Source organism: Apis florea, unplaced genomic scaffold (assembly GCF_048593485.1).
Source record: "Apis florea isolate Af1SG1 unplaced genomic scaffold, ASM4859348v1 contig_3802_pilon, whole genome shotgun sequence".
Lineage (NCBI taxonomy): Eukaryota > Metazoa > Arthropoda > Insecta > Hymenoptera > Apidae > Apis > Apis florea.
This window is the reverse complement of record NW_028256863.1, coordinates 223,562-242,358: the sequence shown is the minus strand read 5'-3', so window position 1 is coordinate 242,358 and position 18,797 is coordinate 223,562. Positions and strand designations below refer to the sequence as shown.

Sequence of the window (18,797 nt, the reverse complement as noted above, 5' to 3'; positions counted from 1 at the left end):
AAAAACATTTCAAAAAGTAATTTTTATTATTATTATTATTATTATTATTATTACTGTTTTTTGTTTCTAAAAAATTGTAATTTTTGATTCTTCAGTAAAATATTATAATTTAAATAATTAAGAAATATTTTAAAATAAATTGTCAAATTATGACAATATATGTCAAATGTACTTAAATATATATAAAGATAAATTTATCAACACACAAACTATAATACATAATTTTTTCCCAAATATTTATGAATAAAATAAAGAAGAATTAAATATTTTTTAAATATAAATCAAATGTACCTACTTTGTGTACTGTATAGAATTCTATTAGTAATTTAGAAAATTTATATAAAAAAAAAAAACGTTTTTAAAAACATATAATTTTTTTGAATGTTTCTTTTGCAAATTGAATTTTTTTCCATCATACATTATGAATTTTTGATTTTTATTCTTTCCATGTCGATGATTTAACATTTTTTAATTCACGATTTTCTGAAAGATCAATTGTTGTTTCGTGTAAAAGTTTTTTGCCGTTTTGTTTTGTCTCATAATCAATATTAACTTGTCCATTTTCGCAGTAGATTTGTGAGACTTTTCGATTTATATGAAACTTACAACACAGTACGTTAACAATTACTGTGCCACAAATAAAACCCATAATGATGCCTGCCAGTACATCCCACCAGTGGTGTCTATTGTCAACAAGTCTGGTTAATGAGCATACTATGGTCCACATGCACATCAACAATTGTAACCACGGTTTTAGCATAACCGAGCGATCTGGCAAACGGCGCTGTATGTAGCACTATAACAAAAAAATATTTTTTTCTAATAATATAAAAAAAAAGTTTCAAACATAGCGAAGAAAAAGGCACTTTTATATTTATTCCCATAATAAATAAAAATAATAATTACAAAATAATTTTATTTTATGTTCAAGCAAAAAAAAAAAAAAATAAAATACTTTATAATAAAATAAATAAATAAATAAATATATATATATATATCATCCAAATGATATTTATAATAAAATGATAAGATAATATCTAGAAAATATCGAATCATTTCATATAAATTATGAGAGATAACTTAAATTTACATATATACTTACTTAGTGATTCATCGTATATACGTGATATCTGCAAATAATTATTGATAACAAAAATCATACATGTGACGTGCAACTGTTAATTTGAAAAACTATATGGAAAAACTTTTAAAAATTTAAAATTATTTAAATTTAAAATTTAAATTTCAATAAAATTTAATTGTTTTAATGAGTTGATAGTATTATTGATTGTAAAAAAAAATAATTCCCATTTTTTTTATATAAGATTAAACGTTGTTTAACACAAATATTTCAAACGTATCATTTCTATTCTATTAAAAAATATCCATAATTCTTTTTTTTACTACTACTATTTCAATATTAAAGTTTAAACGCATTCTAAATTTTAACGAAATACAAACGATTAGTTTTTATTTTAATAAGCGATCAAAAAACTAGATAGAAAAATGACAAAAAAAAATCGCATTGAAACAATTATAAATATATATGATGTAAAATTTTATGCTATTATTTATGCAAAATTATAAAAAATAATACATTTAATTTAAAAATCATAAATTTAATTTAAATAACGGTAAAATATATCTCAAACTATAGTATGTAAATATATAGTCATATGCAAATATACATATATATATACATATTTTAAATTTTTACAAATACTTACTATAATAAAAATAGTTGTATGCATGGAAAGACAAGAATGACCAGATGGAAATGATCTACTAGAATCTAAGATACTCCAGTCTGAAACATTTGTATTTGTACATGTATATTTTTCCACGTATCTGAAACAAAGCACAAAGATGATATTAGATAATAATTTATCTTGTAATAATTATTATCTTTTATTTACTTATATATAATATATATATGTATATATAACCTAATATTTTAAATCTAATTCTTGTTTTAAATATACGTATATGTTCATATAATTTCGTTTACAACGTATTGTTATGAACAAAAGAATGCCTACCCATCGGTACAATTCTCAGCCTCTCGTGGTTTACACGTATCCAAAAAGTGTGGCCTTGGTTCGCCAATTACAGTTTTTATAACTTCACATGTAAACAATAAACTAATAGATCCAATTAAAAATTGTCTATACCACAACCATATCTGTTTTGCTCTCGAACCAACATATCCTAATTCATTAGCATAGCTACTTGCAGGGTAACATAAAAATTCAGCTATCCACATCTAAAAATAAATAAAATAAAACGTTATTTATAAATTGTAAATGTTTAAAAATAGAAATATTATCAAAGAATTGCAATTATGTAATTGCACTTATAATTTGTTATAAGTAATTGATGAGTTGTAATATAATAAACGCTTAATATTTTTTTTTATAAAAATAAATTAATTATAATAATCATTATCAATTATTATTATTTAAAAACAATTTTCATCTTATGATATCTCCATTTCAATCCACTTTATAAATTTTAATAATAAGATTAATGAAATTCATAATTATATTTTAATTCGGAATCTTTGATTGTGATTGTTTTCGCAGAAACGGAAATGCAACCGATCAAATTTGAATACAATTAAATAATTCTTTCTCTTCTAAACTATTTTTATTCCTATATTTACATATTATTTACAAATTTTTATATATATATTTAATTCTCATATTCCATTCAATCCATTGTTTCATGATCTAGTACACGTAAATAATTATTTAAATCTAAATAATATCTGTTATTAGTCTGTTTCATAATTGCCGAAATTTTTTGACAATGAAAAATTTTTTAACATAAAAACTCGACGATATAAATTTAGCTTGGTTTACATACCACTATAATTGGTATTATAAGACATCCAAATATCAAAAACGAATTAGAAATTGTATCTCCTTTGAACTTGAAAGAAATTTTTGGATCGTTACAATAAAAACCAATATGTTGTCGCGGAACTGCTCTGAATTCCAATACTCCTAGAAGTACGATAACTGAAATACATAATGGTACAATTAAAAATTAGAAATGATCGTAGAAATAAGAAATTATAAAGCTTAACAATATGAGAGAATTTCACACGAAAAATGTGCGAAAGAAAAGTAGTAATAAACTGGTATAAGTAATAAACAGATAATAAACTGGATAAATTATATTTAAATTTTAAATATAATACAAAATATAAAATATAGATATAAATTAAAAAAGATATAAAGGTTTAAATACATATTTTTTTTATTAATCGTTATTAAAATTATTAAAAATATATTTTTATATCATATAAATAAACGATACATAATTTGTTAAAATAATTTAATCATTATTTATATAACATACGACATAATAAACAAATATCGAATAATCAAGTGAAATTATTCATTTATTCATAGACAATTCTAATTTTAAAATGCTTAGTTTTTTTATCTTTTACAATTCAAATTTATGCGTGTATAAATATTACATAATATTGATATTTTATTATTTTGAATGTTATTTTTGAATTATAAAAAAGATAAATTTTGATCGATACCCAATATTAGAAACATTATATAACAATACAAGAATATAACAAATTAAAATAAATATATATTTTAATTTATTTCGATTATATTTTAATTTTTTTTTATTTTTATCAATTGAAAAATTATTTATATATATTTTTAATTCAGTATTTTACTATCACAGCATCCATATCATTAATAATCTCTAATCTAAAAAATTATGAAGATTATACAAATCCAACACGATATATTTTTAATAATCTTTAAAGAAAAAAAAAAAGAATAATATAATAATTTTCTTATATATATTTAATTGTATATATATATAGATTTAAAAAATATAACATGTAGAAAATATATATAATAAAAAAATTTTATCGATATCATGATTGTAATTTATTCATAATTAAAAGAAATTTTACTACAAAATTCTAAATATTTCGATTACAAAATTCTAATAAAATAATATTTTAATAAAATAAATTTTGAAATATAATTCTCAATTATGTAATTTTTTTCTTTAATAAAAATCTTTTCACATGAATTTTTAAATATATTTGGATAAATAAAATATTATACATTTTCGTGATTTCTAATTTTTAGAGTATAGATACGAAAAAATTTTAAATATAAAATCCTTGCTAAATCAATTAAAAGAGAAATATCTCAATTAGGAAATTCAAAAAATTATAAAATTTTGAGGATATTTAGAATATATAATTACGTAATTTTTTTTTTTACTGTTCAAATTCTTTTTTTAATTTAATTTATTATTTGATAAAAAATTTTTCAATTATTTATATAATTAAAAATAATAACAAAATAATAAATTATTTCGTGTATGTAGATCAACATTGTAATTAAAAAATATTATTATTTTATAATTTTTTAAATTTCTTCAATTGAATTTATAAATCTTTCTCACAAGTTTAAATATATATTTAATTATATTTTTTATATTTAATATATATTTAAATATAAATATCTATCTAATAAAATACATGTATCATGATATGTTTTGTTTCAGTTTGATACTTACTGAGACAATATAAATTTCCTTTAATTAGCAACATTCGTTTAAAATTTTTCCATCGTGAAGCTATTTTTCTCTCACATTTACTCTTATCCATGTTATGTAAATTTAGTACGTAATTATAAAGAATTAGAGTTAAATTTAATAAAAGTAGAAAAAAAGAAAAATAAGAATAATAGAAAAAGTGAATGAGGAAGGGGAAAGGAAGAGAAATAAGGAAGGATAATAATAGAGAGGGGGAGAAAATAAAGAGAAAGAAGAAGAGGAATCCTCTCACTTCGAATACCGGTATATTCAATGTCACACACGGTACTGTGCCCTTGTTACGTGAAGCAATACACTAAGTATACATTCAACTGAAACGCATGCGTATAAGTGACGATATTGTGTCACTTCTCACGATGATCAAGCATTGTTCCCTCGATATATAAGTTTAGATCGTAATATAATTGATATTTAAACTTTTTTGAATTTTCATTTTTTAAATTTAATCGATATTTAAATATAAAAAAAGAAATGAATTTCTCCATTGAAACTATCAGACAATATATTGTTAATATACTATATAATCTGATTATCGTAAAAAGAATTGATAAATAAATTCAATAGATAAGATAAAAAGAGAATGTAAACATATGTACGATAACAGTATATCAATTTTTTAACAAATTATTATAATATTAATTTTAAAAACTAACTTTTAATGTGCGTGCATGCATGACTGGTATGCGTAAATCGTTACGACGTCGATAAATCTATTTCATCATCAGATTGATGAGCAATTAATTAATTCTTGTATATTGTAAAAAAATTATTACACAAATATTTCAATAAATATTGAAATAATTCGATAAATTTTAAGAGAATTTAAAAAAAAAAAATTTTAAAGTTAACAAGTTAAACGAAATCTTTCTTTCAAAAATTTATTCCTATCAAAAAAAATATAATCCTATTTAACCATCCTGCAATTCAAAGATAAATTGAATTAGGTTATTTTTTTTTTTTTAGATAAAGATGCAGAGGGAGAGTTCTGTTTATATTTATGTGAAGTTTTCTTTCAATTTGAAACAGAAAGAAGAAGTATTTTTTCGATAAGTTTACGAAAACTTTTACATCTGGAAAATTAAAACCGATCATCCGATATATCTATGGATATATTTAAAACGAAATTATTTAAAATGATATCTTTGACTACATATTTCAAAATTATTGAAATCAATTAATCTCATTGATCGATCAATTCACTAAAAAATTTTATATATTTTTTAATAATAATAACGCAATTCATTTTACTGCAACACAGTTCATTAACATTTCACCGCATGTGTATATATGTGCATTAAGTTATTTAATGCGACACGCCCGGAAAAATTTTAAGCAGACAGTCGACTCATATAGTATTATGTTACATGGTTCGTGGTTTTCTTTCTAGCCAACTCTCATTGCATGCATGATTCGTTTCTAGCGCGCGTATAATCGAACAATATATTATATTTAAATATATTAAATATAATGTTGATATATAAACAATTTATTCTTAACTAAAGTATTTTTTAAAATTGCATAGGTAATTAAAATTGCATAATAATGAAATTTTAAAATTCATTCATTTTTAACGCTCTAATCTATACTTTATGAATAAATGTAAGAATAAGAGAAAAGAAAAAAAAGAAATATATTCAAACCTGATAAAGCGAGAAATACATCGAAAACTATTATCCAACGCGTAGTGTTTTTACAGATACTCATGATCTTTTCAGAGACAGTTCGGGTTGTTATTCCGTTTGAATTATCCAAAATGTCTTCTAACGTTCCTGTACTGCAACGAGTCAACTGTTCCGTTGACCTCTGGAAAAATATAAAAACAATGATATTTTTTGATAATTATATTTGATTCATTAATATATTAAGTTGTATACAAAATAATATATAATTTTTAAATTTATATATTTTCGAAATAAATAAATTACATTTTTCTTTAATCAAACGATTATAGAACAATATTTAAGATATAATATCGAAAAATATCCTATATGGACAAAAAGTTTGTATAATTTTTCATTCTCTGATATTGAATTTTATAACAATTTTTTCTATTGAATCGTATTCTGTGTTATTAATTTAAATTGCATAATTCATATAGCATAAATGTATAATATATTATACTATAGTGGATTATTATTTCAATGATCTTTAAAATATTAAATTAAATTTTAAAAAGATATAATTATATTTTTCATATCAAATTAGAATTGTTTTTGTTTGAATTTAAACAAAATTAAAATAAATATTCAAATACAAAATACGAATAATATTATAAATAAATAAATAAATAAATAAAAATCGATAATTTAATTTTAGAAATTAATAATTTTTCAACAGTTGTTACAATTTTTATTTAAAGTTTTTTTTAAATAAAAATTATTAGTAACAGAGTATTCTTAAAAAATAATGTAAAGTTTATTCAATAACGAAGTAATCAATTCTATAAAAGTATGAAAACAATTAACAACTTCTTATCTTTCATATTATTGAACACTTAATTGAACAGATGATAACAAGATATAATTTTTTTGAATTCATATTATTCAATGCTACATATTGTACATGAAAATAAAGTTGGATTATTAAATTTACATTAATTTAAATTCATTTAAATACTAATTTACATAGTTTGTATTCATTTCAGCCACTATAATAACTATTAATAATTCATCATCTATCGGAATCTATTGATTATTATTTTAAAAAAGTTATTTGACTAATATTTAAAAATATAAGAAATGTTCATATTTAATGTTAAAATAAAAGATTAAAATAAGGGAAATAATAAAAGAAAACGTTGTATTTTGATAAAAATGAATAGAGTTATACCTGAGAGTACATACTATGTATTATACAAAATGAGGAAATATTGGATAATCTCGTTCATGAATGAATCTCGATTTTTGTATATATCTTGGATTAAGTTTTGTGTAATCTGTATTTTAAAATCTTATTTTACAATTACAAACAAAATTTTTAAAAAGATAAGATAAAAACAAGATAAACACAAAGATATACTTCTCTAGAAGAGTATATATATATATATATATATGATTTAATCCTACGGAGATGGGATACATATGTCATATATAGGGGGGCTCGTTTTTAAGAGAATCATAATATCCAAAAGTATTTGATTATATTAAATATTTAATAAAAATTTAATTGAAACACTATTGATGGGAACAAAATTTTTAGAAATGTTAAATATTCTACTTATAAAATATAAGGAATTGTTTCATCTTAAAAGTTTTATAAATTTGAAAAACATTGTTTATATTTAAATATTTTTATTCCATACAAAATTTTTAAAATTACTCAAAATTATTAATTGAAGAAAGAAAATTTTTAATTAAATTTTGCAAAAGCAAAAAAATACGAGAACATAAAGGGTTATTATTAATTAGGTCGAGGCTTCAAAAACGTCGATTAATGGAACTTGATTGAAAAACATGATAGCACATCCGCATTTTCAAAGGGGAACATAAGCATTTTTTAACCCAACTACTACTATTAAATTAATTAAGAGGAAAAGTGAAACTTAGCAGGCAGGAAAATATTATAGTTCATGATATACTATTCAATATATTCGAAATAATTTGATCTTTGTTAATATTTAAAATTTATCTTTTAAAATTTAATATATTTAAATACAAAACTATATATTCAATGATATATAAAATATATGATATTATCTTTTGTATATTTTTTTCTAATCATATATTCACTTTTTCTGTTCACTTTAATGAAAATGAAAGAAAAAAGAGTGAATAGAAATTTTATATAAATACGTAACAGCACGGTCTAAGCTATTAAATTCTAACTTACGAACCTTTATTTTTGAGACAATATTCTGTTCCTATATGAAGCACCTTCGGTCGGTCTCGAAAATATTCAAACACTGACACATAATCAATCTTCACGCTTTGTATATCCAATATTCATCAATAATAATTGTATCAGTAGTAGAAAGAAATAAATAGATAAAAGTGAATGATAAAAAATTTTATCAATAATGTTATCAATGTATATTACAATATACATTGGTTATTAGAAATGACAAATGACAGATATTTCAAGTAAAAAATCGATTAAAATCGAAAAATAAAATCGATTAAATATAATAAAATTTCAATATATTATAAATTATTTGAATTAAGAAAATACGAATATACTTTATGTACTTTGTTAAATTAAAGTTTTTCAATTATATTTTTTACTATCTATTACTTTTTATAAAAAAAAAAGTGATTATATACATAAAAAAATAGATAAAACCATGATATGACATTGTTTATTATATATATTATAATATATATAATAACACGATGTTTTCGAATAACGATAATAAGTAAAAAAATTTTTAATTTTCAATTTGAAAGAAAAAAATGATTAAAAATAATAATTTATCGTTTCCCTCCCTTCTTTTTTGAACATATGTAAAATGTATTTTATTAAAATTATGGTTTCATAAATTACAAAGTAAATGTCTGACCTCATAGGTTGAGAAAGAAGAAGACGAGACGGATTCGTCATCGTTCAATTTTGATTTAACGAAACATTGACGACAAACTTTAGATAAAAATAATCAATAAAAAACAATAAAATTTTTAATCTTTATTATTTTAAAATGATTAACTATATTTTAATATCACAAATACTGAAATTATAAAAAACTTTAGAATGTTAAACACTAAACAAATATGCGATAACACTATTTTTCAAGAAAAATTCAAACAATTTGTTATTTTATATGAATTAAAAATAAAGGATAAACTGATAAAAAATTTATTAACATCAAAAACTGTCTTTATATATATATGTATATATATATATATACACATATATACATATCTGAAACTAACAACACATTTTATTAAAAAATACGAAAGAACGATTCAATTCGAAGCAACGGTGAAACACAACTGGCGTATACCTCGTCTTCAATCAACGACTTCCCTTGCAATTAAATGTTCTACCCACCCTCTTGTCCCCTCTATGGACCAACCAATGAAAGGATTCGACACGTGTGATGCGGTTTTCATATGTGCTACAGCGTTTTAATATCATCATCAAGACGAACGATAAGATATCCAAAATTAAACGAAATTGTGTCTATTTTAAGTATTTTATTCAAAATACTTAAAATAGATAATATATCCATTAAAAAATAATATTTGACAATCGGTTGAAACTTTTCTAAATCTAATTTTATCGTATTCATGCAATTATGTTACATTTCTCTTTATGGAAATATATATATATATATTATTAATACATAACAAAGAAAAAAAAGTTAAAATTGCCATTCGTATATATGAATCTTATTGTTAATATGTTTAACATTTCGTGATTTTTAATTTATCATTGAGAATATATTATATATAAAAAGCAAAATTACTGATTAATTAATTTAATTTTCTTTTTATTTGTTTTGAATTATTAGGAATCGATTTTTGCAATATAACATAATATCACTTTTTTATTAATAAATAATATCAATTTTTTATACGATATGATAAAATGATAATATATTAATTATAATATAATATATAAAAAACCTACATATAAAATATATATAATATAGAAGTTAACGATTAACTTACAATAATATATAAAAGAAATTTTCAGTTAAAGTTAAGTTATTAATAATTTTTAATTAAAAAAATAAAAAATAATAGCATTTTATAGAAAAAAATTAATAAAAATTTATTCATTTTTAACAGATATATAATTTAAATATATAAATTTAAAAATTTTTTTACTTATTCCATATCTGTAGTCTTCATGTGTATAAGTAATATAGCCAGCTATATATAATAAATAATCATACTTATAATTGCAAATGAAGAATTGTAAATTATAGCTTTTAAAATAATAGCAATATAATTATAAATAGATATGTATTAAGATAATATAAATCAATATAATTAGTAAAAAATTTTTTTTATTAAAATTTGATTAACATATTGAGTGACATACATATATGTATGTATCTAGAAATATAAGTTCATTCTTAAATTATTTACTAAACTTAATGTTTAGTATGGAATGCGGATATTTAAGATTTATAAGGTTACAAGGTTTGTAAAGTTAATAAATTTATAGGTTACAGATACTTACTATAAATAGAAATCAATCGACAATAATCCTAGAAAATGAATCACGTAGCATAATGTATAAGGAATTGAGTCATATTGAATCCGTATAATACCAATTTTGGGGGAATTTCTATGAGAAATTCTCAGAAAAATATTCGATACGTGTCTTGTTTTTATTTTTCATATTGTTTTTTTAAATAGAAATAATTTAATATCTCAAAAAATATGTTATAAAAGAAAACAAAAAAACGTTGATAGACGTTTTAAACGAAAGTTAGAATATCTCAAAGAAAATAAATTATGCTAATAGTTAGATGATCTAGAAAACTTTTAAAGAAATGATAATTAAAAAATTTTAAATACAATAACAATCAATATATTTTTTATTGTTTACTCTGTTATTGTTTTTCTATATATGAAGATCTACATCTATCAAATATTTCGAATCTACTCTTTCTTATCACATTTCTTATCATGATTTATCTATCTTAATCGAGCAGTATTAATTAATTTGATAATATCATCAAATATGATAAGAATCTTTTTTCTCTCTTGTAGAAAACTATGTATATATCTTTCTTATCCTAAATAACTTTCAATTATCTTTTTTGAAATATTTTTTTGAAAATATATATTTATATATATATATTATATTAAATTACAACACAGTACATACATATTTTATTTGTTTGAAAAACTTCTATATTTAAATGTTATAGATATATAACAAATTTCATATATAAATTTTTTTTTGGTCTAATATAATAAAATTAAAAATATAATGATTTAAACTTTTAATATTTATTTTTTTATATTAAATTCATAATATTCGTAATACGAAATATTTTAATATATAAAAATAAAATCTAATAATATAAAATATTAGAAAAAAATAAATCTGATATAAATATGATGTACTTTTTAAAGATTTTACTAAAAAAATTAAAATATTGATTATTTTTTATTATTTATTTACTAATTGAAATTAATGATATAATTAATAATAAATATAATATAATTAATGCATTTATTGTCAATGATAAAATAACAATATAATAATAATAAGATTATTTAATATTGAAATAAATTATATTTTATAAATATATGTTATTTATATTAAGGCAATTAATACAATAAACATAACAAAAATACGATATAAAAACAGATTAATTTTTCATTCATTGAAGTGTAAAAACAATAAAACGATTTAGTAATATTTATAATATTTTAAAATATTTTTTATTTATAATTTATAATTATAGAATTAACATTTATTAATTTATTAATTTAATTTATTACGAATTTTTTATTGATTCCATTCAATTTTAATGAATGTTTTTTGTGAATTCTCATATTATTTCTAATAAATTTTTATGAAATTTTTATAGTAATTTTTAATTAACGTGTTTTAATATTTTAAAATAATTCTTAACCAAAAATATGTTTAATTCCATTATTTTATCGATGTTTTACAAGAGAAATTGATATTAAACAAGAATAATTGTTTAATTAGAATTGAATTAATTAGAATAAAAAAAAATATTTCAAGTAATTATTATTTAATTCAACAACATTATTCATTTCGAACCTATTCTTTTCATTCTCAATAATTTTATTCCAAATTTGTTGTACCGTATTAATCTATTTAAGTTGAAAATAATTTATAATATATTTTTTTAATTTTACATATTAATATATAAAAATTTTCATAAATATAAAATAAATCTTTTTATATGCTTTTAAATTATTCTCTATTATCAGTTAACATAATTACAAAAATATGTAAAAAAACGAAATATTTTTCTATACGCAATAATACAATATTCTAATATATATATATATATATATATATGATTAAAAAAAAATATATACATAGCAACAGTTAAAAAACAAATCAATTTAAATCTTAATTAATTTAACACATTGTTAATTCTAACCTGCATTGTCCACGTGTAGAAATTATTTCTTCCAGTGATAAATAGTTTAAAAAAATTTTACTTATGAAACATTACAAATTAACTATATATTTCTGATATTAAAAATCAACATTAAGCATAATAATATAAAAAAAAATAACTCATATACAAATACAATTGACACTCTCAAAACTGTCTCATTGACAGTTCACTGACTAAACACTGCTTTAAAATAGCGTCATTGATGATTCAACCACAAAGTTTGGAATAATAGAAAGGATAAATTATTTAAGAGATTTATATATTTATTGTACTCTTAAATATTGTTATAATATAAATGAGTAAAATTTAAAAAAAAAAAATTAATTTTTCAGTACTCTTATTTTAAATATTATAAATTTAAAAGTCATTTTATAAACAAATAAAAAAATAAAGATAAAAATACTTATTAATGATTATATATATTTTTTAATAATATTTTAATAATATTTAAATAACATAATGCATAATATTTTCATAATATTGATATATAACATATTACAATATTTATATATACACAATATTTATATATATAGTTTACATATACTATATACGCATTTAATATGAAAGTAAATTTTTGAAATTTAAAATAATTAAAATAATGAAATTATATAAATTTCGTTTTTAAATTTTAAGAATTAGAAATATTTACATAAATATTTTAGATTATCTCATAATTTCTTAACTACTTAAATCAAAAATATTTACTTATGATTCATGATATAAAAACTATTACGAATTGTATTTAAACAATACAGTTACTGGCATACTCAAGCTTTAACCTTGTTTGATTTATCTGATGACAAAGTGATATTTTATTAATTAAATTGTGAAAAAGTATAATTGTGAAAGTATAAGAATATATAGTAGATTAATTTTATATTACAATATTATATAATTAATAAGATTTTTCTTGCTATATAAAATTTATTAAAAATTTTTTAAAAAAATTAATGTGGGTACTTTTTTATTCATTTTATTTTTATATTCGAAATTAAATTATTTTAATTTATCATCATTTTTATATTCTTTTATCTTTTTTTTTCTTTAGTTTAAATTTCGTTTTAATTCAAATCAATTTATAATGAATATAAAAAAACTGTAGTAGTAATTCTTTACAAAAATTTTAAAATATAAAAAATCATCTAAAAATTATTTTATAAAAATTACAAAAAAATAAATAATAATTTATAAATAATTATTTATATTATATTTTATTTATATTTTTTATTTATAATTATTATATAAAATTATACCTTTTAATTTATAGGTTATTTTAATAATGAATCTGTATGCTGAAATTCAAAAAGTAACACAAATACCTCAAACAGATGAAAATATTGTATTCATACGTCGGAAAGATTCTTATGAACAAAATCTAAAATTAAAGAAAATCAAAATTCCACAAAATGTAAATGTTAGTAATTATATTCTTTTAATGTATTCAAAATCAAATTTATTTTTTTTTATATATTTTGTAATATATTCTAATATCTATATTAATTATATTTCTTTAATGAAAAAAATATATTTGCAATTATATAGAAATTATATGTTAAATAATAATTAAAATAAATTCTTAATAATTCTTCATTAAAATATAAAGTAATTATTCATTAAATATATAAATGAAAAAATATTTAATTATCTTGAATATTATCATTTACAGTTATATGATTTTAATGATACTAATGATAGCAGTGGTGAAATGTATAACACTTTGCCTTCTAAGTATTTATTACATGAAAATGAAATTGCATCCAGTATTAAAGAAGTAAATATAATTTATAAATTTAGAAACTATGATAAATGTGTAGGATATGCAAACAGATTTTAATTTATAGGCCAATTATGGTATTAACTATTCGAATGAATATCTTCAAGATCATTGGAAAATTAGACAAATGGAAGCTAGTTTAAATGTTAAATCTAACAATCATGACTATAAAAATTCAACTACAGAAATTCATAATCAAATTACTATATTAAAAACTGATAATAAAAATGATACTGATAGTAAAGATATTGAGGATAAGGAAAATATTTTAAAAGAATGCGGACTTCACAAAAATGCGGTAATTAGAAGCCTTTTAAAAAGCCATATAATATCATTAAATGATTTACAAATACCAAACAATTGTAAAAATATAAAAATTAAGAATACCAATCTGCAGGTCTGTATAAAGAATCATTCTACATTCTATATTTTTAATTTAAATACAAATATTATAATTAATTTATATTTACACACACAATAGAATCAAAATATTTTTTCATCGAACAATTTATTACAAAAAGATACTATGAAATTAGTTCAATGCCCAGAAGATCCAGAAGTATTTGTTCAATCTTTACAAGTTCATGGTCATATAGATGAAAATAAATATAATGATATCGATTTTTGTGTACCACACATAGGTAAAAAACAAGTTGTTACATCACGACAATTTTTTATTAATATGGATGATTCTGATTTTGATTTTATAAAAAAAAATATGGCAGATACAAAATAAATAATATTAATGTTTAAAAATAATATTTTTTTAACTTTAAAGAAAATAACTTTTATCAAAAGTAAATACTTTAATACTTTAAGATTATTCATTTCATTACATACAAATTTGAAATTTTGAATATTGAATAAGATTAAATTAAAAGAAATGACATTTTTAATATCAAGTAACATTAAAAAACATTTTATATTATATTATATGGCTATATTTGTGAATTTATTAATTAATATATCAAATAATTTTTTCAAAAACATTTTTTAAACAGTGCTTATTACATTTCTTGTTTTTCAAAATAAAAATTTTCTGATTGAATGCATAAAAAAAAATAAAAATTTTCTTAAGTGCATAAAAAAATTATATCTATGTAATGAGTGATATATTTTTTATATATATTTTAAAAATAAATATACATAATCATATCAATTTTTGATTATATAATTTTGTAGTACTTATATTTTTAAAAAAATTACATTTGAATAATATATTTTTCTGGCCAAAATTACTACTTCATTGATTAGACAGTTTTGTTATTTTTTTCATCTTATCAAAATTCTTCTATTAATTTGTTTCTATGATATAATATTTATTATTACTTATAATTATTTTCTAAATTATGTAACTGTCTATTTATTCCATTTACAAAATTTTTATTTTTATTGTAGAATTTTTTTTGTTATTAAAATATGTTTTCAATATTTCTATAATTAATCTTTTGTATTAAATTTTTTCCCTGATTGTTCAAAAATTGTTCGAATATTTGAACAAAATTTATATAAAAAAGTGTATTATAAATTTATTTAAAATTTATATAGTATTTAAAATGCACTTTACTCCATATAAAATATATTTAAATAATTTTTATAATAAGTTATAATAATGTAATAATTAATAATGTAATGTATAATTCACAAATTTATATAATAGTAATTAATTAAATTGGTTTTACTAAATGAATATTTTATATGAATATCTAAATTACATACTTAAATTATATACTTCAAAATGTATTAAATTTAAAATATTTATAAAATATATGGAATTGTGTACAAAACGGATTAGAATTTAATTTTTTTCTTGTTTTGCTATATGTTCAATGTCAAAAACTGTTATATTTATATTTATTTTTTGCACAATAAAATTTATTATATTATTTCATGAATATTATTTTTTTTTTAAATTTTTTCCGATAATTTTGATAATAATCTTTCATATATTTTATAAATTTCATTTAAATATAGTTTTTTTATAAATAAATATAGATAAAAATTATGGGTATAAAATATAAATAAAAATAAAAAAAAATTATAAATAATTTTTTTAATGTTCATTTAAAATTTTATTTAAAAATATATCTCTAAATATGTATTTTTATATAAAAATATACAAAAAAAGATAAATATCATATTTCATCACAAATAAATTAATTTAGTATTGTTGTTTTGCATAACGTACACATTTTTTTGAACAAAAATAACAATCAAATGGCAATACAGTAGTATCTGATGATTTTATAATATTTGCTATTGTATTTAAACTAAATTTCACAAATTTTCTTATGTAATAATTAAAACATGGATTACCACAGACACAATATTTTGCCTCATCCAAATATTTTACCAATGTGAATGGAATTATACTTGCATCATACCAACATCTATATAAAGGAAATAAAAATTTTTTAAAAATTTATTTAAAAATTTAAATATAAATATATATTTTTCCGTTGAATTTTCATATTTCATATTTTATTAAATAAAAATTAATATAACTGTACAAATTAAAAAAAAATTAAAAATTTATACAAACCTTGTTTTCAGAAATGACTTGGCTGCATATTCAGTTAAACTTGGTACATTCATTGTACATATAGAATATGAATCTGTAGATAGAAATAGATTGCTTGATACATCTAATGAAATGAGATGTAAATTTCTCATACTTCCAGGTATGCAATGTAAATTATTTTTCGATATGTCCAAATATTTTAAATTATGCAATTTTCCAAGATTTTGAGGTAAATATGATAACATATTTTGACTGGCTTTCAAATTTACAAGATTATCAAGTTTCCCAATTTCATGTGGTAATTTTTGTAATAAATTATTACTTATATCTAATAATTTTAGATTAGATCTAATAGCAACTTGATCTAACCATAACCATTTTAAAGCTCGATCTAGTCGATTTTGAGATAAAATAAGTTCTTGTAGGTGTTGTAAAGTGCCTAGTTCTTTTGGCAAAGATGAAATCTGATTGTTTGACAAATTTAAAATCCTTAAACTCTGAAGTTTTAAAATTTGTCTGTCAAATGATTTTCTATTTAATCCTATTAAATATAATTCTTCAGTTGTTCTTGGAAAACCTTCTAAAGTTGGATATTCAGAAGATTTATTAATTGCTACTTTGATTTTTGGAACAAAAGTCATACATTTTGGATTCAAATTTGAAATATTAAGAATTGAAGGATTAATTTTTTTGGTTATTCCAAGTTTTAAAGTATGAATGAAACTTTTTAATTGAATTGTATCAGATTGAATAATTAAATCATGAGGTGGTTCAATAAAGCGAATTGTAGCTTTTCCTTCATCAATGAATTTTGTAAATATTTTATCCACATTATTATCAATCTGAAAAAAAAATTTTTAATTTTTAAATATTTAAATTAGAAAAATATATTTTAAATAACAATATTGCCATTTACATATATATTTAATTATAATATAATTTATAAAAAATATATATATATAACAATCATTTACCTTATATTTAGTACCCTGTTTATTTTGTAATGTTTGCCAAAATATATAAATCTCCGTATTTTTTACCGTTTGTCTTCCAATTGCTAGAATGGAACGTTGTGATTTTCTTCTTATTACATTTGTTGTAGATAATCTGTTATTTATTTCTATGTTACAATGAAGTTTCATTTTGAATAAATTGTAAAGAAAATACAAAGAACACCTTATTATTTCAATAAATATACGATATTCATGATATTTTTATATTAATATATTTTTATTAATAATTACATGACATATTTTAATCAATTTATTATTTATTACGATTTAATAAATTTTTGTTAATTATATATTTGATTATTGTTAATTATAATCATTTTATAGTATAATGTTTTTTAATTGGTTTTTTAAATTATTTTTTTAAATTATAACAAAATAAATTATTTTTTCGCGCGCAGAACAAGAAACAACTGATCCAGATATAATATATCTCTTACCAACTTAACCTATTAATGCTAATATATCAACTATTTCTATATAAATTTCAATTTCTTTAAAAACAAATAAATAGCAAATTCATTTATATTATTATATTTGATTAAATTTTAAAAAAAATATAAACTCTAAATAAGAGCATTAAAATTTTTAATTATTTTTCTATATATTTTTAGATTTTAATATTCAGAATCTGTAAATTCAGTGATTTAAAAATTACTTGCATTCAAAGTTGTGAATTTTTAGGGATTTTTATGAATTAATGTGACGACGCCATGTTGGATTTTTATCCAATCCTGATAATATAAAATATCAAATTTAAATTATTTTTCGGATAAAAATTTAGATCAATTCAAATTTCAAATCGCATATTGACATAATTGATAATTT

General features: G+C 19.0%; 3 protein-coding genes across 8 annotated transcripts; 1 reads left to right on the top strand and 2 right to left on the bottom strand.

Moving 5' to 3' along the window:
• Positions 1-355: 355 nt before the first annotated feature.
• LOC100863764 (phospholipid phosphatase 1) lies at positions 356-12,851 on the bottom strand. Of its 5 annotated transcripts, none has more exons than XM_031915834.2 (7): positions 9,101-9,547; positions 8,438-8,529; positions 6,246-6,408; positions 2,866-3,020; positions 2,040-2,263; positions 1,728-1,848; positions 356-796 (listed from the first exon to the last, which is right to left on the bottom strand). In XM_031915834.2, exons 3-7 carry the CDS (start codon positions 6,307-6,309, stop codon positions 437-439), a joined length of 924 nt encoding a protein of 307 aa, XP_031771694.1. In that variant the 5' UTR covers positions 6,310-6,408; positions 8,438-8,529; positions 9,101-9,547; the 3' UTR covers positions 356-436. The 5 variants fall into 5 exon arrangements, with proteins under 5 accessions (XP_031771694.1, XP_086772669.1, XP_012340687.1 ...); XM_086916543.1 differs by having other exon boundaries at positions 8,438-8,506; positions 9,101-9,265; XM_012485233.3 differs by lacking the exons at positions 8,438-8,529; positions 9,101-9,547 and adding an exon at positions 12,644-12,851.
• A 344-nt stretch (positions 12,852-13,195) lies between these two features.
• Positions 13,196-15,597, top strand: LOC100863645 (uncharacterized). 2 transcript variants are annotated; one of them, XM_012485237.3, is made up of 5 exons: positions 13,196-13,616; positions 13,932-14,078; positions 14,331-14,435; positions 14,506-14,835; positions 14,920-15,597. In XM_012485237.3, exons 2-5 carry the CDS (start codon positions 13,944-13,946, stop codon positions 15,172-15,174), a joined length of 825 nt encoding a protein of 274 aa, XP_012340691.1. In that variant the 5' UTR covers positions 13,196-13,616; positions 13,932-13,943; the 3' UTR covers positions 15,175-15,597. The 2 variants fall into 2 exon arrangements, with proteins under 2 accessions (XP_012340691.1, XP_086772668.1); XM_086916542.1 differs by having other exon boundaries at positions 13,253-13,616; positions 13,932-14,072.
• An 889-nt stretch (positions 15,598-16,486) lies between these two features.
• Positions 16,487-18,201, bottom strand: Lrr47 (Leucine-rich repeat 47). Its single transcript, XM_003692718.4, has 3 exons — positions 17,934-18,201; positions 16,981-17,801; positions 16,487-16,828 (listed from the first exon to the last, which is right to left on the bottom strand). The coding sequence occupies exons 1-3, from the start codon at positions 18,099-18,101 to the stop codon at positions 16,600-16,602; spliced, it is 1,218 nt and encodes a 405-aa protein (XP_003692766.2). The 5' UTR covers positions 18,102-18,201; the 3' UTR covers positions 16,487-16,599.
• Positions 18,202-18,797: the final 596 nt, after the last annotated feature.